Source organism: Palaemon carinicauda, chromosome 3 (genome assembly GCF_036898095.1).
Source record: "Palaemon carinicauda isolate YSFRI2023 chromosome 3, ASM3689809v2, whole genome shotgun sequence".
NCBI classification, from domain to species: Eukaryota; Metazoa; Arthropoda; class Malacostraca; order Decapoda; family Palaemonidae; genus Palaemon; species Palaemon carinicauda.
The window spans coordinates 154,959,015-154,986,619 of record NC_090727.1 but is presented as its reverse complement, the minus strand read 5'-3'; the positions used below and the strand labels follow the sequence as shown (position 1 = coordinate 154,986,619).

At 32.8% G+C, this 27,605-nt stretch overlaps 1 protein-coding gene across 6 annotated transcripts in view; it reads right to left on the bottom strand.

The window, feature by feature from the left end:
* The window catches only part of Cdep (Chondrocyte-derived ezrin-like domain containing protein), a 262,650-nt gene that overhangs the window by 30,491 nt on the left and 204,554 nt on the right, over positions 1 to 27,605 (bottom strand). For 4 of the 6 annotated variants that reach the window (XM_068371013.1, XM_068371015.1, XM_068371018.1 and 1 more), the window contains 6 exons: positions 11,205 to 11,430; positions 9,710 to 9,881; positions 8,660 to 8,793; positions 3,820 to 3,901; positions 1,448 to 1,634; positions 1,220 to 1,332 (listed from right to left, as the gene is read on the bottom strand). In XM_068371013.1, the coding sequence (XP_068227114.1) occupies positions 1,220 to 1,332; positions 1,448 to 1,634; positions 3,820 to 3,901; positions 8,660 to 8,793; positions 9,710 to 9,881; positions 11,205 to 11,430 (914 nt within the window). The remainder of the gene's footprint in view (positions 1 to 1,219; positions 1,333 to 1,447; positions 1,635 to 3,819; positions 3,902 to 8,659; positions 8,794 to 9,709; positions 9,882 to 11,204; positions 11,431 to 27,605) is intronic. The other 2 variants (XM_068371014.1, XM_068371016.1) reach the window with 1 other exon arrangement.

Here is a 27,605-nt window from a genome sequence, read left to right as displayed (position 1 = left end):
TCTCACCCAAAAATAGATTTAAAGCCACCACTCGAGGATATGCCCAGATATACGTAACGAATAGTATTCTTAACAATATATGTTGTAAAGATGTTTTACTTACTGTAGTCTTAGAAATTCAAAATAAATGAAAGTGGTCTCTATATTATGTTTCTCTGATATATGACACCAAAAAGGAAAACATAATGAATGCATTTACACATCCAATTGATATCTAATAAGAAGGGCACTCATTAGAGCGCAGACCTCCGCCGCAGCAGCTCACTTCTCGACCTTGACCATTGACGTATGTATTAATTGGCGTGGATTTTCATACACTCAAATATGAACCAAGTTTGAATTCCATGTGACAACAATGGCCAAACTTATGGCTGATTACTTGAATTGGACATTTTGCTTGACCGTGACCTTGACTTTCCAAAATTTAATAATTTCCAGCTTTTTGCACAAGTTAATCCCTGCAAGTTTCATTACTCTGCAATTAAATATGTGGCCAGGAAGCTGTTGACAAACAAACAAACACACACACACAAACAGGGGCAAAAACATAACCTCCTTCCAACTTTGTTGGTGGAGGTAATGACACAAATACCTTTGAGTAAACTATGGTAGTCTATAATGTACAGGATTGACATTAGTTGCAATATTAATTTTGATGTTACCCACATGCTGGCCTATAGAATTTGCTATAATTTTACTTGATTTTATACTTTGGGAAACTTTTTGCGGATACAACAGACTATCTGGGGTACCGGACACCGGTTCCCTCTATTAGTCCGTAACTGTGTGGTTCTAATGTATACTTTATAAAATATCAGGTAAAGATTAACAGAATGAATAACCCTAGTACAATAATTGAAAAAATTCTACTTTAGAATACTCTGACATCTCAATAATTCAGTTAAAAAATACAAAATATTAGGAACTTTAAAGAATGTAATTGATAAAAATACAACAAAGGGATGATGTCTGGAACATAAGATAAATTATTCATATAAAGTGAATGAAATAAATATTGATAATTTATAATACCTTAAAGTTTTAATCACTTAAAAACAATTAATTATCTACTTTGAGGAATCATTTATCTACAACTTCCTGTTTATAAGTAATAAATTTAGTTTTACGATACTGTATTACCTACTGACTGCTACGACTATTATGCACTTCACAAAGATAAAACTGGAAAAATATAATAATGTTCAAATTATATACTTACAGATGCAACTAGAACTGGGCCCATATTTTTCACTGTTTGACTAAGTTTTGCTTTGGCAGTCATACACTCTCGATAATCATGGTGGTTTGCACTGCCATAATGCTTTACAAGACCTGTTAGTCAGAACATATGCAATTAGCCTCATCTTAATGTTGCAAAGTAATGTATAGTGAGGTTTATTTTCATATAAAATCAATGCTAACTTAGATGCAAATGGCAATAACTTACGGTCTAACAGAAGATGATAATGTTGAAGTCTGTGTAAAGGTTTGAGGATAAAAGATGTTAATGGCAAGTAACAAACTTTCTGCATTTCAAAGTCTCTATACACTTGTTCGAAGCGACGATTCTTACGGAACGAAGACTCTAATCCTTCCAGTATGGCATAATGACCCTCAAGATACTGCTCATATAGCTGTAAATAATTACTTTTATTATGTGTCAGATCACAATAAGATAACACTTAAAATTAAATATATGCTAGACTTTTAAATTTCTAAAGTAAGTCAATTACAGTAATACCTTTAATGAATGGTAAACTGATTTACACTGATATATGCAGGTAAAACTTGCATGAATTGCCTTTGTATATGTCACCATTTAAGATTCCAAGAATTTTTGTATGCTGTATTATCAAAGATATATGTTGCTCCTAACTGGCGGTGGAAGGAACCCTTAACATAAAAAAATGGAATGTCAAATTAGAAAAAATCTGACTGCAGAATGATATTAAGGAGACAGGACTAAGAGACCCCTAATGTATTAATAAATAGCATAGGGTAGCAGCCCACAATAAATGAAAAGGGAGGATATGAGGCAGTATTGCCTTGGAAAGAAGTAGCAGACTATTGTTGTTTTTATTATTATCATTATCATTATTATTATTATCATTACCACTAGCCAAGCTACAACCCTAGAGGGAAAAGCAAAGTTAGGGGGAAAACGATTTCAATAAATTTGTGGAAGATTTCCTTGTATGTAGTGAGAATAGAATGTAGAATGTCATCAAAAGGTTTTACTGAGCCAACCAAGAAACTGTCTGAAGAGTGCAAATGTACCTTGAGAACAAACTTCATAAAGTTCAAGCTTGTGAGGGAGAGGGATCCAATAACTTCTCGGCAAGAAAAATATACCAACCAAAGAGAAAAAAGGTGAGGTAGATGAGAATGAATAATAATGTAATATCCCAGACAAAAGGTACTGGACCACTCTCGTTGACTTGAATGAAGTACAGTACTGTACTTTAGTGGTGTTCAGCCATGAGGGTAGTTTTCTTTGTCCTATCACTTTTTACCCTCTATTTATTACGCATATTTTACAGTTGAAGTGTATATCATAGTTCAAGATTAAGAATTTTATAATTCAGATGATGAATTTAGCTACATCTTAATCACTATCGTATCCTTATAAAGAATTTTTTTTTCTTTTTAAATTCGAAAACTACAAATTCAGCCTACATATCAGCTTTCATTGTGGCAGTGTTAGGCTTAAATAATGGGTAAGAAATTGGAAATACAGTAGCTACTTATATATTGCAATTCCATCATGAGTCACACTTTTAGTTTTGCCGTAACAGTATCAATAAACTTATTATGACCCATTGTGTGTGTATTTATGCAAAATTATACAAAACCAATATGAATTATTATTATTATTAATTGCTAAGCTACAACCCTAGTTGGAAAAGCAGAATGCTATAAGCTCAGGGGCCCCAATAGGGAAAATAGCCCGGTAAGGAAACGAAAAAAGGAAAAATTAAATATTTTAAGGACAGTAACATTAAAATAAATAATTCCTATATAAACTATATATATTTCAACAAAACAAGAGGAAGAGAAATTAGATAGAATAGTGTGCCCGAGTGTACCCTCAAGCAAGAGAACTCTAAGCCAAGACAGTGGAAGACCATGGTACAGAGGCTATGGCACTAACCAAGACTACAAAACAATGGTTTGATTTTGGAGTGTCCTTCTCCTAGAAGAGCTGCTTATCATATCTAAAGAGTCTCTTCTACCCTGACCAAGAGGAAAGTGGCCACTGAACATTTACAGTGCAGTAGTTAACCCCTTGGGTGAAGAAGAATTGTTTGGTAATCTCAGTGTTGTCAAGCGTATGAGGACAGAGGAGAATCTTTAAAGAATAGGCCAGACTATTCGATGTTTGTGTAGGCAAAGGGAAAGAACCGTAACCAGAAAGAAGGATCCAATGTAGTACTGTCTGGCCAGTCAAAAGACTCCATAACTCTCTAGCGGTAGTATCTCAACGGGCAGTTGGTGCCCTGGCCAACCTACTACCTATAGACTATAGTACATAAAACAAACACAGTAAGGTTTTGCAAGTGTGCACTGGAGGACAGCTCTGCTTAAAAAGAATCTGGATAGAAGTGAGCAAAAAGGTAAAAAAATGAAGTATAAAATGTAGAAATTAAACATGAACCAAAGAAAATTACAGAGTTAAAAAAGGAATACAGTACAACTAAGAACCAAAGTAAGACTGCATAAAAATCCTGAGTCCTGTCTAAGTATCTTACATTACACTACAAAAGGTGATCTACAGATAGTCAATGTATTGTGTCTAGATTTTGGAGCAAATTGCATTACCTCTAACATGCTCATGTTCTTCAGCATTATATCACCAACTCTTTGAGACTCCAATTTATTTGATCCACTTGTACGGCCATCCCTGAAAAAAAATATTGGAAATATTAATATCAAACCTGGGAGTTAGTACAAGTTCTGTATAAAATATTAACTAAAGTAATCAGAATGATAAGTTTAATATTTGTTTCCTTATAGTGAAATTTAATTTTTACATTAGCTTCCACGAATTATTCAACTTTGCTTGGCATAACAAATTACCATTGATAGTTTTTATTAAATCCAGACTTACTGTATCTAATATCCGCCGTCAAAATTACTGTTCAATAAATACTGTACTGGTTAATTAAAAAGTACTTATAGTATTAGTTCATACAAGTCTAAACAAACCCCTCACATATCCCAAAAGTAGGGTTGTAAATTTGGGAAGGGATAGGGGTATAAGGTGTCTCTGGGCCTTCCCCAACGACTAATATTCTGGGAAGAATTTTATATGTAAAGCTATAATACACAAGGGGTTTAAATCCAGTGAATATAAATGTTAATTTCATAACTGTCACCACTAAGGTAAAGGGACATACGAGTGACGTTTAAAACCAAATGCTGTTCCAAAGGGTTTATAGGTAATTCATCAGCCACTTAATGAGAAAAGGGTGAGGATCATGACTACAATATTGGTGGTTGCCGTGGTAAAAGTTTTAGAAATGAAGTAATCAAGATGTAAAATAAAATAAAGAACAAAATATTGCTACCTGATGTCCACTGCATGTAAAAGATAAAACAGAATTATGATGAATCTACACATTGGCATAATTCCATGGGGATATGTTGTACAACAGTTATGGTTAACTTATTGAGTAAATCCAAAATCAATTTCAAACCATACTAACGTGTAAAAAAATTACTTTAACTCCTACGACAAATTTCAGAACTGAATCTGATAACCTAACTTTGTCAACATATCCCACTAGAAATTGACATACAAACAAAGCATAAAAAAATAACATTTAATGTCGTACATTCCCTAATTATCATCAATTATAGGACTAACTTAATGGGTTTACTTTAGAATTAAAACTAAGATTATGATTCTTAAAATGACTTTCATTTCTATGAACCTACCCTGATGCTCAATTGATATTGCTTTTTCTCCAGAAGCTCGGTTTAATCCACATTTAGCCGTAAAATTTTAAATTTTTATAAAATTTATCCATTTTCTTTCCCTTCAAAAACACATGTCCTTAGTAAAGTAAGGAACATTCTTGCAATAAGCAGTAACATATGTCCTAGTCTCTCTTTGATCCTACAGTTCTCTTTGGTCCTGGTTTAGTTCAAACATGCTCCTGATTGTTTACTAAATACTGAGCATTAAGATGTCTTCTAGACCTGTTAGCAATTACCACATGGAATGTTCAAGTTATTTGCTTTTATGATATCAAGATCCAGATTTTCTTTGTGAATAATGTTAAAAGCAATATTTTTATTTAAATAACTGTTGTGATGAAGTGCTTGCATCATGGCCCCTCTCATTGAAAGTATTTTTCAATGGCTGCCTATCAAGTTAAAAGTTCAAGGAGCTAAATGAAACTTGCTTTTAGCAGGGGAAATCCAGGGAAGACTAGGCTAATTATTTTATTGCGGGGAAGACAACAATAATGACACACCCCCTTTAATCATTCAAATATTCAACCAATTTCAATAGTGATGAGCTTCAAAGCTCTTGAAATTCCTAGCTTCCTTTGTTTAATTCAGTCCTGTAATTCATCCCTAAGATCATAATTGCCTGGTTGCCCAACCCAACCTCACTTCCTAAATTGAGTCTAGTGTTGATAGTGTTACTTTTAGTAAGGAGTCTTGAAAGTTTGCTGTGTGGTACAGATGCAAAAGCTTGTACAGTCTCAAATTCTTCAATTATTTTAGGCCATTTTGCTGCTAAACCCCTGCATTACTAAAATTTTTGTTGCTTAATTAGACAACTACATTATGCTGCAAAAGACCAAGTGGTTAGTCTGGATTCTAATATCCCTCCACTTGCTAAAGTAAGTGGTATTAACTATATCATATTACATAGGTGGATGGTCGGGCTTATCGTATGACTCATGTTTATTGCATTTTAAGTTGTCTTCTTTGCTTAATTTGTTAGCATATCTGCACAAGAAAGCACTACTTTTTAAGTTACCATTGTGAAGAGCACAACATTGTAAATGGAACGACTGATGTTAGTGTCATATAACAGCTGGGGAGAGCAAGTAAATTTTAATTAAAAGGGAACTAGGGATGATAGACACCAATACTGTACTCGCTTTCCAATCTAGCAGAGAGAATAGTTGTCTTTTGTGGGTTTGTTAACAATCTGACATGCCAATACTCACTTACCCATCAAGAAAGTGATAAGTTTTCAGATCTTAACTCATTTAACTACCTTTTGATATACACAGAAGGGTAGTGAGCATTCTCTTGTGGGTTGTAAGTCTGGCTTCCCTGCTCAGTTGCTTACACTAACCTGACTATCTTCGTAGAATATAGTGGTTATAATTACATAATGGTCCTCCAGTAAAGGTTTTGAAATTTCTTTGTGCTGCCCTACCATAGATATTGCTGTAGCTAAACTCTAGTCACTCTACTAGACATCTCCTGTAGATTGTGAGGCAGAAGACCGAGTAGGTAGTCTAGATCCTTATATCCATCTCGCTAAAAGTAAGGGCTCTTGAACATCATTGTTTTTATATCATATTGTAGATGCTAAAGCTGGGCGATTACATGTTCTGGATGACAGTGCATTTTCGTTTGCTTGCAAAATCGGCCACTAGTTCATCATAGGTTTAATTGTATGGTTAAATTCTAACACTAATGCTTTTATTACCCTTACTAGTGTGATTACAAAGAAGACAAATTTTATGGTGGTTTACTTGTATTCACGCAAACTTATTTGAAAAAAATAAAATGTCTACTTCACAGATCATGCATGGCTATTATTCAAGAGATGCCGTTACATAGAAAATGCCTTTTGTCTATGAACCTCAGTGTAGGCACAGCACTAGCATACTAATTGTAGACAATGAGGTGTACGTTGAGTGCTTCAAAAATCTCATGCTAAAACTACCTTATAAACTTCTCAATTCCCCCTTTTGTTATTGATAGAAGTTGTTGAACTGTTATCACTATTACAGAGAATAGATGCTAATTTTAGTTTTATTTTGTCTCCAAGTCCTTGGTGCCTCAAAGACATTGTGACTTGTATCAAACTAGTCTGTTACCTCATTATAGATTTCCTTATAAAACCATATTTTGAGTCCATCATTAGACAAATTAAAACCATTAAATTCAGGGTTTACGAGCTAATTTACTAATTGCTTTATTTGGGTAATAATCTCAGATGTGTTTTTAAAAAAAAATTCCTTTGAAGTTAATTCTGGTGTTTTAGAAAGCTTTATTTTTGCAACAATAGCTAGGCTTGTTGATTATAAAAGGAATGATGCCACTACTATCACTGCTGACTTTTCCTTTTTTGGGAGCTCAGAAATCCATTTAATTCTTGGTTCAAACCCTAGCCTAACTCCTCAATAGCTATTATACCTAGTGGTTTTAATGCACTTATCAGTAAATTGTGGTGATAAAGTACTCGGTATCTACAACATCTGAGGTCTTACAGAGGCTTGAATTCTGTATTTTCTTTGTCCTTCAATAGCCATACCATCAATCTTCCACATTTATAGCCAATTTTTTAAACCCCCAGAGTTTGCCAGGCTTAAAACCGAGATGTAGGCCTGGATTCTTATCTCTCTCCTCTCAAAAACGAATGTGCCTCCTAACCTTTGCTTATCCCTGTGTGCCTAGATGTTAGTCTAAATATTTTACTACTCGCTCTAGTGAAGGAAGGATCTATGACCCCTGTTATCGAGTGTACAAAAATGTTGCCTTACAAAGCTAACCTGCTCAGACAACCCATCTCAAACATGATTCATCAAAACTAATCCGTGCTACATCTGACCACGTGGTGACTAAGCATTGTATCCTCAGTAACATAGGGTTTCCAAAACTCTCTAGACTGTCTATCATAGGCTCTAAAAGACAGTCTACAAATATTCCATGTCAAAGACCATGTAAAGTTTATTTTTATTGGTGCAAAGGTAAGAAGCAATCAATGACTTGGTCTTGCTTGTATTTTGTTAAATTATGGTCCCTTTTTATTATAATGCTCGTTTTCAGCCATAAAGGGATATATAACCATGATTAATTCTGTGCTCAAGCATCTGAGAGTAGAACAGTTATTTTCAGGTATTATAGCAATTATATTTGGATCGTTGAGTGTTGAAAAGCCTCAAAGTAGTATGTCAATTTTCTGGAATTTGAATTTGGTTTTATAGTATTTATAACAATTAGATTTTTAACTGTTGGGAATCATTTTCAAAAGATCTTATGCCAAAAACCCTTTTTCTGTTTGCATTAGTTTCAACTGATCACACAATTGCGGTGATCCCTCTCCAGACAGGGAAATCATGAATAGAATTTTAATAGCCGTTCTTGTTTTACAGTTACTACAACCATAGAAATATTCACCATACAAGATTGAGGCATATATAATAAAATGGGATTATTTGTTGAAGTTAATAATAAAAACTAATAAACCCGAATATACAGCTATTTTGTTCTAATAATATAATAAAAAAAACACTCATGGAATTGAGATATTTGAGTATAATTAAAGAAAAACCTAGGTAATTACCCCTCTTTCCTGAGTAGACACTTTGAAAACATGAAATTATCAGTTTAAATCTTAACTGGTGGTAAGAAATGCTTCATCTTAGTAGTAAAAAAACAAGGAAAATAAAGGATCCCATACCATTGTGCTAGCCGGTTATCAAGTTCTTTTAGAAACTGTGAATGAAACTCGTAGATTGGTTCTATATACGTGAACAGTCGACTCAGGATTTCATTTGGCATTCCTTCCTCTTTGCTGACTTCTTCTCTTAACCACTGCAGAAAAGGAAATTAAATTATTCTTCTTATTATCAAAATCACAATTCTAATGATTACAGGTTCTTTATATACATGAAGTTTATGATATGAAAGAGACTGATTTATAACTGGCAGCGTAATTACTAAAGTCACCAATACCATATACACCAAATTTATCATATCTTATAAAAGAGACAAACTACTGCTCCCTTGAGAATATGCCCATAAATATCAACCATGTAATTATACAGAACTTTGTAAAGTTCTAAAGCAACAAAAACACAGAAAATAAAAGCTTTGAATATTTTTTTTCTACAGAACACCTTCTTCAATAAATCAAAGATAAATAAGCTATTTAACTTTTATTTAACTTTCTCTCAATGAGATGTAAAAAGGTTATAAAGTTTTCCTTATCCCTGCAATGAGAGAGAGAATTTACTGCCAAGTCACAACAGTTAGGATTGGATTGAATTTATGGATCTGGACTATACAGTAAAGCTCCACATTGGGCCTTGTGAGGTCATTAAGCACCCAAGTGCATCTATGAGGTAAAAGTTAGAAGAGGTTGGAGAGCAAGACGGAAATAAAGGATGAAACAATGGATTAATAGTAGAAGCATATAGAGTTAAGGGAAGCCTACCTTAAGCCAAAACTTAACGAGATTTGACTTACAAATAGCTTCTTGGAATGTATTACTTTTGTAAGTCGAGGAATTTCTGTTAAAAATGCAAGCCCTAATACAAGGTCAGGGATAATGGGGTACAACTTACGTTAATACTACTACTGTATTTTTTCCATACCACATTATACATTGCTACCAGTACTGGTGCATATAGTTTAATACTGCACTTATCTCCAAATAAATTCATTCAGATACAATAAGCTACATGCAACAATAGTTTTCTAGTCATGAAAATGAAAAATACATGCTTACTGTATGAATAACTTCTAAATCCTTTCTGTATGTTCTTTCAGTTGTTAAAATTTCTTTGGCAATAAAGTATGCCTTATCACTGGGATACTTCCTCTTCCTAGATTCGCCCTCCATTTCACCAACTCGACCAGGAGAAACCGACTTGTCGTGACCATTAGGTAAAGATTCCACTCTGAAATAGAAACGGGAACAACAAAGCCTCTAAGCATGTCTCTCAAAAGAATTATAGTAATCAAGTAAAACTTTTTCTGGTAAAATGTAACATACACATATACAGTATAAACAATTAGCCCCTTTACCTGTAGATAGTGAAATCTGTATATATTAAGCAATCCTTAAACTCTATAGATAATCAAAAAATTTAAGCATAGAATAATCATGTCTACATAGAACAGTAATGATATATTCATCTCAATTATACAATACATGTACATTTATATTTTCTCTCTCTCATATACAATATAATACATACATTTAACACACAGAAGAATGGCTTGATATATACATGTGTAGGTATTAACAACATTTGACTGCATAGTTCACTACTTTTGACTGAATCATAACTCGATGTTAGGGGTGAATCATAGTTCAGTATTATGCATAAATTCATAATAGTTGGCAGTTTCTTTCTAAACTCTAACTATAAAGGCTGTGGCTGCATATATTGTATAAAGAAGTGAGTTTCTTAACACCGTTAAGGTAATATTGATAATCGGATATATAAAAATTCAATTACATAATAGACCACTCTGCTCCTAGTGATTCCATATAGAAGAGTTTATTAAAATAATATACTGCATATCTATTACTTATCTTTGGAAAAAAAATTAAAATGAAATTCAAACTTGGTATACAGACCATTAATTCATATAGGAAACTCTATGATTATTAATAATACAGAACATAGACAATACAATCAGAAGAAAATAAAGACTGGTTGCTCTTTTTTATGTTATGGAGGTAGCCATTACTTTGAATTGTCATTTTTCATTGAAGAGCACCTTTGGTATTGAGATACCCTGGTAGTTTATGGCAATCACAGGTTGGGTGTGTCACAGTTCACTTGTATTTTCAAACTTTCATTGACCATAAGTTATATAGTATAAATAAACAACGCCCCCTAGATTGGGTGGTTTTTTTAATTGGGGCATCAACAATAATAAAGTCCTCTAGATTTTTTAGTTACTCCTTTGAGTGTTGTTTATGAAAATTATTACTGGGAGATGATAATTATAATTCTCTTCATGTTTCATGCTAGAATATTGTGATATAGATTATTGTTGAGAAGAATGTGATCGTTTACTGTTCCTTTGATGGAGTAGTGTGTTCAGAGGATAGATGACCATGTATAGAATTCCAGAAGTAAGAGGAAATTAACACTTAGATCGGTGTAAAATCCAGAGATGACTAAGCTAGTTAACTATGGTGAGCAGGATGTTGATAATACCTTTAGGGCTTGACAGCAATGGGAAAAATTCTTGTAAGTCTCACTTACCTATTATTAACATGGTTTGAAAGAGGAATATTTTCTTTCTGTACACCAGGCGGAGCTGATGAGACTGGAGAGGCATTGGGTACTACAGAGCTATGAATGGCTTGGTCATGACCATAATTCACTGGAGTTGGAGTATAAGGTGGGGGAGATACGGATGACTTATCATTGGCCTTAATGGGCGACGTCTCAGTTGAAGCCCCAACTTGAATATCTTGCTTGAAATCTGCTGGAAGCCAATCAAAATCTTGATTTAATAACAATAATAACTTTATCACTCAGTAACAAAATCTAAAACTGGTCTATATGTATAACATATTTAAGACATCAAGAAAAAGGTGATACATCATTATGAAATAAATCAGTCATTACTCTTCAGATACTGACAAGTCTAAACTGTCAGGCCATATTTTAACAAATAAAAGTTCTAAGTAACAAAAGTAATAAAACCGTTCAAAAAGTGTAAACTTTACAACAAGCATAAACTGATACCTAAAAGCTTCAATTTAATCTAAGACCCATCGTACCCTTTACGAGAAGCATTACACCCAGGCTCAGTTTCATGCATTGTTGATGAATAGTATAAATGTATATACAGTTGATGTTGTGAAACTGAAGAGCTACAGTTCATAAAGGGAAAATGAAGATCTTTATAGTAATTCAATCACATAAATGGTTTAGGAATACAAAATCATACAACTAAGAGATACTATCTTCTATCAAACAAATTTACTTAAAACAAATAACAACTCAAAGTCATTCATCAAATACCCTGAAAATATCAGTAAGATAAAATGTAAAGGGTATACAAAGAATGTTCATAAAAATATTCAAATCAAACAATGATACATAAATACATGCAAAATAATTCCAGAATAAACTAAGAACACCCCAATGGATAACTTAAAATAAGCCATAAACCTGAAAACTAGCCATTCTTACTTCAATAAAGTTTGTAGAAATTTGGACAGAAATAATCTAACAACAAAGGCCTCTTCCTTTACAGTTCACTTCACATTCAGGAAAAAACAAATGAGTATCTTAATAAATGTCTATTTGTAATTAGGGCAACAAAACAATCCTTGGATATAAACTGAGTCGTCACCTATTCCCATATGTGGGAAGAACTGTAGAGGCAAAATTCACTGTTGCCAGAGTAAATCACATGGAATTATTCATAATTGCATCAATTACAATATCAAAATCTAAAGATTTTTTTTCATACTGCACATATCCTGTTCTCGTGCCTTAGAAATAAATCTGTCGTACAATGAACAAATTCAGCTGAAGCCTTGAGTCAAGTCCAAAGAAACAGCCAGTAATTAACTCTGAATACATCTAAATTTTAGGAATGGAATATGTTTAAAGAGTACATTCATTGGAGACTGAAAGAAGAAAACCTGCAACTTTTGTTTAACTGCAGTATGATTCTCAACATTATGGTACCTGATATGTTGACAAAAACTTTATTTTTTTTTTATTCAGCATAAAATACCAAATACAGTACTAATCAATTACAAGATGTAGAAAATATTCATGTCCCACTACTGTCCAACAGGAAACAACTTATGCAATTTTTAATTACAGTGCAGTAATTCATACTAGCATTGCTTCTAATTTTTGCATGAATCAGTGAATTGGTGTAAATTATTCCTTAAGCCAATCTACTCTAGTAGGTATTGAATTTCCAATCTAAACTGATTTAATGTAGCTAAGAATTAAAACATTCAATAGTCCTGCAATTCTATGGAATGTATTAACTCATATTGTACATAATATTGATAATGCAATCATTCAAATTACCTTTGTTTATGAAATTTGGCCAGTGATACATGAATGAAATATGATTCTGGTACAAAAATACTCTAAATAAGCCCATTTTCTTCAGCTGAGACCAATTTTTATGAAAATTGTGAAAAAAAATACATGTTTCATAAATAGAGCCCCTAAATAAAACACACAATTGTAACCAAACATAAATGACTAAATTTAAATTTTTAAAATCATATACAATGAAAAAAAAAAAACCCAAAGGATTAAATAAAATTTAGGCAGTAATCTACTCATATACTGTCCGTCCAGGGAGTGGCAATGCCTGTCTACTGCCAGACACACTAATGAAAAGCTAGCAATAGCAAGTCTTAGGTCTCCAACCAATTCATTATTAAAAAACACAAGGGAATTTCACAAGTTTATCTTACAACTTATAACCTCTATAAAAACCATCTAATCATCAACTTAGACTAAAGATAAAACTGCTTGAATATAAACATCATGTGCAAAAAATAAACATATAAAACAGTAACAAAAATATTCAAACTAGTACAAGAGTTTACTAAAGATTTTAATAAAGAAAATGGCACCAACAATGAAAAAAAAGGTTGGAGAAATAAAACAGAGTAGTAACAGCCATCACACTAATCCACATAATTGACTCTTCCAAGTAATAAATGTCCCCTGTAAACCTCATATCCATATATTTTCCTTAACTTACAGCAGCCTGCACCCCACCCTAGGACAGTCAGTATAGGAGATTTGTGTTGAGTGTTTTCATCTTGTGAAGTGTTTGACAGCATCTACGACTACTGGGTCAATTCTAATGGTAACAATAAAACATTCTAAAAAGCTGCTGCTTTTAAGTATGTGAGCACGTATCAAATAAAGCAATTATAAGTCATAACGACTTCATATGAACAGTCAATATAAAGAAAGCTCTAAATAAATCTACTATGCATTTCCTTATCAATCACTAAAACAAGATCTTGGGTAGCAAAATCAATTCCTGACTGACATTTCTCTAAGAAGAGATGTGAGACATGCAAATTTAAGAAAGTATTAACCAAGAAAGAAAAGTTGGAATTTCAACTTTTTAGTCGCAAGCATATATATTACCTAAGCAATAATTCAGCTAAATGTGTCCAATTCTCTAAAAAAAAAAGGAATATAAACTGCAAAATATTCAGCCTCTTTCAAAATGTGCGATATGAATTACAAGATGTAAATAACAACATGTAATGGAAAGCATGCAAGACGTGTTTTGTAACGCTATAGACAAAGCAATACGACAGCAGGTGAGGCAGGCATTGCCACAACACAAGGACTTACCTCTAATGTATGAGCTGTTAGTTTTCACTATCAATGGTCAAGCTGCCTATATTAATTTTTTTTTTAAATCAACTTATTAATGAAATTGTATTCTTTGAAGTCATTAGCATTATCCCACTTTTGCTATCAAAAAGTAATATCTTAAATTATCATGAAATATTATCCAGATAATTTTGTTATACATATTAGCACAAAACTAGCTGTTTCAATACTATAAAAGCATTGTACTGCTACGCCTAATCTTAATCAAAATGTAAATCATGACTGTGATTTAAGCTAAAATTAATTAAAACTACAAAACAAAATAAAGTCTCACTATACTTGATATTTCTAGTTTGTATATCTTTTCATATTTTCATGATAATATGTTAGTAGAAAAATGCTCAAGTGTTGACTTTAAAACAATGGTGCATAATGCTTAAAGCTGATATTTACCTTTGTGCACACGCAAGATCACTGATTAGTGCATACAAAAGGTCTGGTGAGGTTTCTAGAGTTTGGATTAGAAAAGCAGGACAAAATTCAGTAGTGCTTTATCCCAAACAAAAATGCAAGAACCCTGAGGATTACTCTCATTATTACTACTTCACCAATGAGTCGCATTCCAAGACTCTCATAGGGCTTGCCCAAATCAAGGCATTGAAGAAATGTTTATGGCAAACTTGAAAGTAATAATGATTCCTTGATTTAAATTTTTATTACAAATAATCTCCCCCAGGAAATCCACTTCCCATGACAAATATTCTTCAATCAACAAAAATTGCCTAAGAGCAAAGCATCAACATTCTGCATATCAATCCCACACCTTATTTAGTGTTTGAAACTTACACAAATCACATGTGATTTCTAAAATATTTGTATTTGGATTGCTTAACTTGTGGTATTTCTATTGTGAGAACTTGTATTACAGTGTTCAAGTTAATTACCATAGTATTATATCTTTTATTCAAAGAAATAACTTAAAACCATGGCATAGCAATTTTGCTCCTAATCATGAAACCAATATTAAATGTTTATCACCTAAAGAAAACTTACAATCAAACAGCATACAAAGATCACTGGATTCAGCTTATGAAAAAAGAAGCTAAATTAAACAAGCATCTGTAAATTATAAAAAAGATACTTCTTCATATAAAGGAAATTGAGTCACAGCACTACACCACTTGTATAAATCTGCCAGTAAATCAATTAAATGGAAATATTCCTCCAGAAAACATGTACTAAATCATCTGAACAATTACATAATCAAAAGTTTCACATTATCATAAATCATCTTGGTAATTCAAAATAGATAAAATATTTTCACATAAGCAAGACCATAAAAAACCAAGATGTTTGTTTAGTTTGCATATTCTATCATACATGTATTTGGATCCACTATGCACCTAAACTTGAAGAAATCAATCATAATACTCAGACATGCAAAAGATCGAGTGGTTTGCAAATTATCGTTAGGAAGTTTTTTCCTCAAAATAGTTCCAAACACTCCTCATTAGTACCACATGTGATTTGCAAACAAGTATGTTGAATGGATCAGAATCAAAGATTATTGCTAAACTTTTATTAACACAAAATGATTGTCAAACATTACTGTATACAGATGAATTGCAGAAAGTGATACCATACTGTGAGAAAAAAGGTACCAGCAAACCATAATTTGGTATACAGTCCTGTAATGTATATCATAAATCACTACATGATTAGTTAACAGCCGAGAAAGCAACATAAGGAATATTGGCAAATAACGTGTCTTCTAAGAGACTTTCTGAAAACCCTGCTAGTAACAATTCTATTCTTCTTTTTCTGCCTTAGAAATTTTTAATAAAATTTTATGATTAAACACACTAATTTTCAGTGGTTCACTAAATAAAACCTTGGAAAAATTCCACGGGTGAACACCACATCAGTAGTTTTCTATACCGACTTTCAATTGCAATATTAATACTTCCAAATGTACCAGTTCACCTATCATGTGGACTGAACAGTGATACTGCATCTCAAAATTTCAGTGGAATGCCAATGCAGTTAGGTAGCTTCTGCTAGACAATGTAGTTGGGTAGCTTCTGCAAGATAATGCAGTTGGGCAGCTTCTGCAAGATGATGCAGTTGGGTAGCTTCTGCAAGATGATGCAGTTGGGTAGCTTCTGCAAGACAATGCAGTTGGGTAGCTTCTGCAAGATAATGCAGTTGGGTAGCTTCTGCAAGACAATGCAGTTGGGCAGCTTCTGCAGATAATGCAGTTGGGCAGCTTCTGCAAGACAATGCAGCTGGGTAGCTTCTGCAAGACAATGCAGTTGGGTAGCTTCTGCAAGACAATGCAGTTGGGTAGCTTCTGCAAGACAATGCAGTTGGGCAGCTTCTGCAAGACAATGCAGTTGGGTAGCTTCTGCAAGACAATGCAGTTGGGCAGCTTCTGCAAGACAATGCAGTTGGGTAGCTTCTGCAAGACAATGCAGTTGGGCAGCTTCTGCAAGACAATGCAGTTGGGTAGCTTCTGCAAGACAATGCAGTTGGGCAGCTTCTGCAAGATAATGCAGTTGGGTAGCTTCTGCAAGATAATGCAGTTGGGCAGCTTCTGCAAGACCATGCAGTTGGTTAGCTTCTGCAAGATAATGCAGTTGGGCAGCTTCTGCAAGACGATGCAGTTGGTTAGCTTCTGCAAGACGATGCAGTTGGGTAGCTTCTGCAAGATGATGCAGTTGGTTAGCTTCTGCAAGATAATGCAGTTGGTTAGCTTCTGCAAGATAATGCAGTTGGGTAGCTTCTGCAAGATGATGCATTTGGGTAGCTTCTGCAAGATAATGCAGTTGGGCAGCTTCTGCAAGATGATGCAGTTGGGTAGCTTCTGCAAGATAATGCAACTGACTCAAGCTCAGAATTTCTATCTGGAAGTGACATCACTTCCCCACTCTTTTATTGGTCATGAGTGTACAGTATTTGTAAACAACCTTTTTGCTTCCATGTCCTCTGAATCTCTTACCTATTCTCTGCATTCAATCTATAATGCCAAGTAAGGAATCTCATTTTGCAAAAGTTTCCAACAAGTAATGGAAGCTTCAATTGCACAAAAACCTAAACATTTGTTGGCAAATACATTGGGATGAATAATTAATATTGCTAGATTTCACAATGAATGAAACGTCTATTCATACTGCGATAAAGGATTATAAAAAGATTGAAGATTGATAGTTGATATTAGAATGAAAAAATTCATTGAAAATCACTTTATGAAATTTGTTCTTAGCATACCATTGAATATGGAAAATATAAGCTCTAAGGCTGTACCTACATATGCAGTGATTTGGTAAGAGTAGGCTGAAGCTTGCATTTGAAGTACCTTAATTACAATGAGACCATTCACACGAAACAAGAGGACGCTGGTTGGAATGGACCCACCAATGTCAAAGTATGTCCAAAATAAGCTTCAGATTGCTCTTGCACATATCTGTTGAATTGCTTCTTATGTGGATGCAGCCTAAAGAAAGGTACATGGCGGTGGCAATAGCAAATATCCTAAAGAAATGGATGGTGGAATTTTAATGTTGAACAATTGTTATTTCTATACTCACCTGATGTTCATATTGCATATTCTCCAAAGTTCATTTTATTGACATTTAGCAATGATTTCAAAAAGGAAAATCTTCAATTTTTTTTCTTTCAATTGACAAATGCCTCTAGTAAAGTAATGATACACCCTAGCAGTTAATGGAAAGAAGAGAAGTGTCATGGGTTCTTTGTTAAACAGTTCTAAAGTCAACGTATTACCTATTCCTTGACATCACAAGTCAGTGAGGAGGAAGGTCGCCATGTGTATATGTTGGCATGTACAGCATATGAATATCAGGCGAGTATAGAAATAAAAGAAATGATTATAAAAATTCCATTTATTTCTATGAGCCTCTCAATGTTTCTGTTGCCGATTCCTGTACTCTGATAGAAATAGGACACCAGTGAAGAAAAGGATATAGGTAAAGAAGAAAATTAAGATGCTGTATAAAATAATTAAAATTCTAAATTCAACTGGTTTAGACTAATGAAAATAACCCATTTCAAAATACAACTTGAAATATAGGACTCCAGATTGTTTATCAAAATGTAGTTGAAATACTTAGAAAATAAGAAAACTATAAATTAATTTAACTAAAAAACCTTCAAAGATTAACATTAACTGCAGCCACAATAGGATCTAGAGTCCAGCAGTCTGACAAGAAAGCCATGATTCTTCAAGATAACATTCCTCAAACATTAACATAGTATGTTATTGAACGACCACTAAAATTTTTCCCAAGATTCTGCAAAACTTAAGAGATGTAGGTTTACTCCTAATATCCCAAACTTTAATTTTCAAAGCTTTTATTAGATTTGGACCCAATTATTGAGGGTTTCTGTCACCAAGCCTTTAACTAGAAATAATATTGCATTTTTGATAGAGGACACATTGGAATTCTAATGCCATATCAAAAAAATTTGGGACATTACCTGTAAGGTCCATAGTTTCCAAAATAATACTGAATGGCTCTTACCAGACAAATAAAGCTATTACTGATGAAAACTAACAACAATTTCAGATACTTAAGTCTTAAAATAATTCTGCTCTGAAGGAAGGAAAAAGAGAGACAATCATCTTGTTGTACAAAAGCATACCTTAAAAAGACATTGGACGCGCCTTATCATGCATTTAGCTGAAGCCGATGCTAATAGAAAAAGTGTTTAAGCCGTGAAATCTATAAGCGAAAGATTTTCCAAACGATAAAAGTTTTAAGCAATTTGAAACACTTCTCCTAAAGAGGTACAGCAAGGCAAATGCCCTCTTCACAACAGTTATTCAAAACAGTACTATCCCTGTGCAGTAATACTAAAAAATCCAGAAGAAATAACTGTAACTAAATATGCAATAAAACTTAATCACAATCTGGATGGAGATATGTCTGACGCTCCCTTTCTTGCCATTAAATACTAGTTTGTCTCATTACTTTACTTTGAGGCACGTATCTATTAAAAGAAAATTTTTATTTTATTTCAGGGTTAAACGTCAATAAACCAAGTTTTGGAAAAGAAGCAATATGAGAATCAGGGGAGACTCATAGAAATATCACAGAAAGATTTAGTCAGTAGGTTTTGGCATAGAAACATTTATTAAACCAGGCAGTTACGAAATGCTTTTTTCCCAGGCGAGATGGAGAGCACATAATGTAAGAAAGAAAAGGATTACTGTACCTATAAATTTTTGGAAAGGAATGATTTTGTGTGTCGGTTTTTAACACAATTGGAGAGTGGCCTTAGCTGGAAATATTTCTCATTCCCAGTTCTTAAAAAAAAAAGAAAAAAAAAAAAGATTGCCTGAGGTTATAAGCCTTCCAAGTGTATAGTGCATAGTTATAACTGAAGATTATAAGATCATCCCTTTAATCCCTTGAATGACTACCCGGCAAACAGCAAGGATTTGATCAATGAAAAACCGTGGTTCACTGAAGGTCCAATGCCAAGGCTCATGCCACTACATCTAGAACAGTCAAGTAATTCGACAAGTTCTTCAAGGTAACAAAGGTCTTTATGGTGCAAGAATAAGTTGACAGAACTCCTCAGGCTTATTTAACCATGATACCTACATAATCTGAAACACAATCAAGGCCATGCTGGCTTCTTCAACTAAATATCAATCTTGACAGGAACTACATGATATAAATAAGCCAAGAAAAAGACCAGTTCCAGCTAATTCAACTAGGGCACATGGAAAAAGTCCTTAAAATCAAAATTAGATAGGATACTGCTTTAATGATTCCTCTTCCTCAAAGAGTAGGAAGTTGAGGAAGGAAAGCTTTTTTATGTTTAACACTTTTACAGGGCCTAGACAGGTAACTGATAACAGAGGATAAAAAGTAGGACCTCAAGTCTGAATAGTTCTTCTGGTAAGTAAAATGGAGTTTCGTGTTAATAGAAAACCCTTCTCATCTTAATTCCCCAAAACACAGGCAACTGTATTTTTATAAAACCATTAAAAATACCATCGAGTCACAATTCCAAACTCTTAAGGGGTTTACCCAGAACAATAAATCTTAAGAGACAGAATTGATAATGGAACCAAATAAAGTTAAAGAAGTTTAAAAATCATATTTGCATGGAAGAAAAGTAAAAGGGAAAATCCAATGGACTTATTGCTACTGGTTAAAGTCACCCTAGTCACATAATCAAGGAAAGTTCTGAATGTTGTAGACTATTATACTAAGACAGACCTTTAAACCAAGCAACATGAACCATTTAATGGCAAACAAATCCAGAAAATAAAAAATATCAAATGAAATAATTTCAATGAAATCATGAAATATTTTCTGGGAATCTGAAAAAATGTGAATAGAAATTTAATAAAAAACAATTTATTTCTATGGTGACGTGATGTTCATATTGCTGCTTCTTCACTGGCTCAGTTTATCAACATTTACCCTTAAAATTTATTAAAAATTTTCACATTTTCTCTCTTCACAAGATAAACGCCCTTAGTAGTGACGAAATAACCCAGCAATTAAGGGCAAGGAGTGCCAGCAGGTTCAGGTTATTCAGGTTTAAAGTCAAAAGTATTTCCTATTCCTTTACATTGCAAATCAGTGGGGAGGTGGGTGGTCATATTTATGAAAATATCTTTTATTATTAAAATCCCGTTTATTTCTATGAACCTTTCCTGATTTTTATATTGCAAACTCACACACTGGTGGAAGTGAGATATCAGTGAAAGTAATAAATAGGACAAAAAGAAAATTGAAATGTATAATAAAAATTCTAAACGCAACTGGTCTAAGATTTAACGGAAACCATCTCAAAATACATCTCGAGATATGGGACTCCAGATTGTATTTCTAACAATATTTGAAATATTGAAAAAAATCAATTTAACTCCAAAAATTTAAAGTAATACAGTGCCAGCAGCCACTATAGGTCCTAGAGCCCAATATTTCTCAATAAGAAAACCAGGATCTTCAAGATAATGTCCACCAATCACCAGCATGATACGTTACTGAACTGCCACTAATTTCTTTCAAAAGCAGTCTGTAAAAATTGACATAAGTAGATTTAATCCCAATATTTAAAACTTTAATACAATCTACCAGCTTTACTTGAAGCATCAACAACAACATTAAACAGTTAAGAGAAACCTATGACGTAAAAAGCAATCTCCACAAATGAAAAAAACCAAGAGAGATTTCTTAAGAGTACTTATTTTAGCAAGAAGAGGGATATCAGGATTCAGACTACCAACCAAGTCTTCTGCTTCACAATTTAAATGTCTAAAACACTGACTATGAATGTGGGAAAGCAAGGGTTTAACAACAGAAAGATCTAAATTAATCAAAGAATTTGAGGCTCTACGAGAGGATCTCGACTATGTAAGATGCAGTGAGCACACAAATCCTTACTGAATGAAACCCTATGCGATCATGACCACTAGACCCAACTATGGAGGTCAAATAGAGTAAGCAACCAAGCAGGTAAGTCAGACTTACCACCTAAAAGAGGAGACTAAACTAACAAAACTTGGCTGTTGAGTGAGTATTTGGCATGTTATTTGGTCAACTCCACAATAGGGAACTTTTCTAGTCTTCTCTGGAATACCTGTTGCAAATAAAATATACTTTCACTCTGTGGCCGATAAGAGAACTGAATGTCAGTATGTAGAAGTTTTACCAGTGCACATTGTAGACACTTCAGTTCCATAAGCAGTTGAATTTGAAACATACTTTCCCTGAGAAGAACAGCGAGACACTGTACTCATCACAATGGTTATTTAAAACAGTGCTATCCCCATGCAGGAATGCTACTAAAACAAGCAGGGAAGACAACTTAAAATGCAATAAATACTTATAACAATCTGGAAGGGGGATACATCTTCACATCACCAATGTGAAAAAAAACTGAATAATATGGAACCCCAGGCACTCCTTGCCTTTACCGGCTAGACTAATTCATTACATTATAAGGGGTACATCTTTTCAAAGGAAAGAAAATAAGAAATTTTAATTCATCTTTTTAGGTAAACATTGATAAACAAAGTTTATAGATAATAAGCAATATGAACATCAGACAAGGGTAAAAAAAATAATAAGGTTTATATGATATTAATTCAATAGTCTAAATAAGTATGTTGAACAAATAATAAGTTCTCTATTATATAAGGGATTGATTCCAATTACTTTTTCCAGACTGTTAACCTGCACATATACAATATTCACATAAAACATGGATTGCATAGCTGGTAACGAATCATTTTCACTTAAGTTAATATACTGTGATCCTAGGTCAAAAACGATTAAAAGACTGTATACTAAATTACAAAATGTTGTAATACCGACATTCATTCTGTAATAAAAGATGTGTGTAAGCAAATATACTATATTTGTTTTTTCCATTTTTGCACTCGGGTATTTAAATTTACAACATTTTATGAACTTAAATCTTTCTGTTTTAATTCCATCAAATCACCTTACAGATGGGAGATCCTGTGTTTATAACACAACTTTCTTTCAAAAGAAATATTCATTAACATCATTATCAAAAAGACTGTAGTAACCATCAACACACAAATAGCACAAGCTGACCTCATACATGACATTAATACATTTTCGATAAAGTAACCCATCTTGTATGAAAGATCAAAGAACAATCTTTATGTCAAGATGAATAAAAATATTACAATATTATTTTATTAGGATCCTTTAATTGTAACTTGATCTATACTAGATATGTTACCTTAAAGATATAGTTATAAGTAAAGAAAAGAAATATATAACACAAAATCAATACTGCACGTAAAAAAGAGAGTTATTTGCAGGAACACAATGATTCCTGTAATCATTTCCCCTTATATAGCAGTCTCCAACAGTGAGCAGTGCTACGTAACTTTGCTGCGATGACTCGGAGCAAATTCATATAACATTCATATTTACATATTTTACATATAATTTATTTAACATATGAAGAATTGTCATATAATAACAATTTAGACCTATTCACTTTCAAGTACAATAAAGTACTTATACAAGTTGTTTGGTATACAACATACTGTCATATCTTTTCAATATATTATACCTTGTATAATTACCATGTGGCAATCTTGGATACTCTTATCAATAAATATTTATAAAAATTAAAATGCAGTAGAAAATTTCGGGAATAAAAAGAACAGAAAGCAAATTATTCTTGGGTTAATTGTGAAGTGTAAAAGTGTAGATTCTACATGCACCATCTCAAGGGCTAACGCAACACCAGCAAATTCATCTTATACTATGAAGGCATATAAAAAGACCAATTAAAACTTATATTGTATCAGTAAGTGCTATGATAAAAATGTACTGGTAACACTAAACTTGCACCATCTCACTTCAGTGACAATCAAAATAACCCTGTCGGAACAACACACAATACAATACTTAATAATAACGTATGAAAATACTTACTAAATAAGATTATTTTTGACACCTCTGAGTTAAGACGTGTCTTAAATTCATTCTGTAACTGCAATACACAATATTACAGTAAGAGCTACTGTACTTAATATGCTCAGTAGTATAGCTGCATAATATTCTTTGGTTCTATCAAGATATGGAAGCAGTCAAATTTCATACACCTAATGAAATAAAAGGAATTGCACACTCTTAATCCAATTTCAAATGTTTTCAGACATTTTTAATTAGATAAATTTCTATTTCAATGATATATCAGGCACACTGTTCTTCAGATAACGCAAGTTACCATGACACTTTTGAATACAGATTTATTTTCATATTCTAATTAATCAAAATTATAAATCGAAAGAGTTCAGACTATTGTTTAACTCTATGAGGTAAATCTCTATTTAATAAAGGGAATACCAATGAGCATACTAAAATGAAAAAAATAAAAAATTAACAAAAACCCTCAGTAACAGGGATGATACCTAGTGTCTAGGAGACTTGGGAACACTGGAAAATACTGAATGCACAAAATATGTTTACTCACATGAAAAGATGCAATGTGTATCCTTATGAAATGGTATAATATGCTTGTTCAGAAATGCATCGTTAAAATGGAAAACAACGTTCAGTATCCGTGTCATAAGCATTAAATGAAGGCAATGTAAAGTCTATACTGAAATGTATTTGAAGAATTGAATATAACATAACTGTTCAATTACACTTGCACTAAATTAACTAACGCGTGATATCTATGTTCAATTACTTGTTCATTATCAAGAAGCAAGATACAAGAAAATGTCTTCTATATATATATATATATATATATATATATATATATATATATATATATATATATATATATATATATATATATATATAATACTACTAAAAGTTCATCTGCTCCCACAATTTAAGAAATAAACGCTTCCCAACTTCCATATAATTCAGCCTATGTATTCACCAACTTGATGTATGCACTCAGTACCATGTTTTAAAAATCAACATCATAACTAAATTGATAGAAACAAAAGGAATAAGTTAGACATTAAAGCCAATTACCAAAGTCCACTGTCTTAATGAATAGTTATTAAATGTCGAAATAGGATGAAAATCAAATTGTCTTACAAACTGAAAACCACGTAATTTCTAGAAAAAAAATAATGCCTCCTAGAATACAAATCATGGCCTAAAACAGACTTTAATTTAGGTATTACTTGTGACTCTCAGATGATGATGACCCATTACCAAGTTAGGGTGTACAGTATTTCCCAATTCCTTCCTCTATCCCTTTTGCTTATTTCCTCCAAAATGAGAAAAATTCAATGACATATTAGTGGAAAGATTACTTTCTTCCGAAAAATTAAATTTCTTTTAATTATTTAATGTGTTCATACTAATCTGCAAATTACTAAATCCCCTACCCAAGACAATAAAAATATTCAAGGGGACAAACAACTGAAGAATGAAAGATGAAATAAAATTAGTAAGCTGGCAACCAATTTGTGGATGTTGTAAACCAACTACTACTAATAATATGGAGTTATGTATGCAACTGCAAATTACTTAGGGTTGGTAATGCACATCTGCCCTAAATTTTTACAAAATTGTCTCCAACACGCCCATAAGTAAAAAAAAAAAAAAAAAAAAAAAAAAAAAAAAAAAAAAAACAGAAAAAAAAAGCCAATCTGTGGACTTTACCCATTCACCAGTTTGTGTAGGGACAAAACTATGATTAGAAGGGACTGAAAACCCTTCATTAAATCATAACCCTCTGCACATACTGTATTAACAATTACATCAATGTTTGCCATGGCCAGGCCTAAGGTAATCATAGTTACTGTATTATGGTTTGGCCAAAAATTACCCTCATTAGTCAAAAAGCCTGGCTGGTGACCTCTGAGAATCTCTTGTATATATTTAAAAACAGAGAATGTCGGTGATGATTGCTGCATTTGTGATATTTCTTTCATGGAGACAGAACAATTTGTCCTACAGAAAGGGTTACAAGAGAAAAAAGAAAAACTAAAGATAAAAAATTACTAGGTAAAAAACTAGAGGGAGCTGAATCTGGTTGGTAAGCAGCAGAAGTCAAAGTAGAAAAAAAGACTATAAAAGTGGAAGAGGAAAAACCATGACAACACAAAGTAAGAAAGGAAAATGGCAACTATCTTTTAAATATCTATGGTTCCACAATGAGGTGTTAGCAAAAGAAATAAGAATTCTGTACAGTAATGTGTAATTGTAACTAAAGTTTATGTACTTAGACACTCAATCTCCTTTTTCTTGCTCAAACACCAAGTGCAGCTCATAAATAATATTCCCATGAATGAGAAGTTAAATTTCATTTCTATATTTGACCAGCTACAATCTAAACTTAATGATGACAGGAGGCACTCTTATTGGTAGTTGTCCCTTTTTCCTACGAGATATACTGACATCAAAACTGAAATATCTAAAGTATACCCAGATTATAGCAGGCAAAGATTAATAAACACTTAAACAGTATAGATGGACCCCATTCACTTCATTCATGTAAGATTTGACCTCATTTCATCTCATATGACAAGTGGAAATCAAAAAGTTAGAGCAATAATGAAAAATAAAAATTGCACACTGGCTCATCATGAAAGTTTAAAAATACATAAAATCAGTAAGACTTTTATAAAGGCCTAAGAGACTGGTCTTCATTTAGAAATACAATACTAAAGGAAACAGACAATGTTAAGCTGACTATAGTGAAATTATATTGGACTCCCCCTTATGAGACAGCACTGAAAAGTAAACTTCCCAAAATCTTGAATGTATGTCTTCTGAGATACCAAAGTAAGATTCTTGGGTAAGGAAATTGTTTTTAATATAACTTGTACAGAAATAATTATCCAAGACTAAATTCTTATATCTTTTATCATTACTACTCTAAGTAAAAATAAGCACTAAACTAGCAATAGTTTAAGACCAATAAAATCAGTCAACTAACTTTGGTATTACAAAATAAGAATATCGAGTAGACATGAAGAAAGGTGGACTATACACATATCTAAGTTGTGATTTATCATTTAAGAACTAGTAAATAAGAATTTTCGTGAAAGAAAAATGAAGGAAAATGTTATTTACACAAATATATAAATTCCTAAAATTTTTATAAAAAGATTATTTAAATATTGTGTGTGTTAGTAGAACAACCCCCAACCCAGCAAAAAATTCAAATACCTTAAAACATCTCGTAGTGTCTTTTCATACCCAACATCCATTTAAGATACATTCTTACACATTTGCTTTTTTAATGTTTCCTTCAAGCAATCTATTTTCAAAACTCTATGATCAGTTTCTGAATTCTAGACTCATGCGACAGTTTTAAAATTAAGTTTTGCTAAATTTCATAGCAATAACAGGCCCTACTTACAAAAATCTTTTCAAATGTCAACTCTGACACCCTACAACACACTTAACAGTGAAAAAAGTATCTTCCTTTCGTCAAACACAAACCTAGCTTTAGTGTACAGTATATTTCTAATAATGAAGTTATGTTAAAATGATTATGCTTATTAATGAAGTTAAAATAAAGCAATGATACACATTATTTTACTTTCATAGGATTGCCCCAAAGGATTCACGCCTAAATTACATGACTGATTTTAAAGCAGTGGAATAAACTCAACTGCATCTAATAGACCTAACTTGTACACAACTAAATCTGGCATTGCCAGGATGATATGTTTATTTTTCTGAGCTTCATAAATCGTTAAAAATCAGAAACTGATCACAATACTCAGCATAAAAATGTCAACGAGTTAGTGATTCAAGAGAGTACATGCCCAATATTGACCAGGAAAATAAACTATCATATATTCTTAGC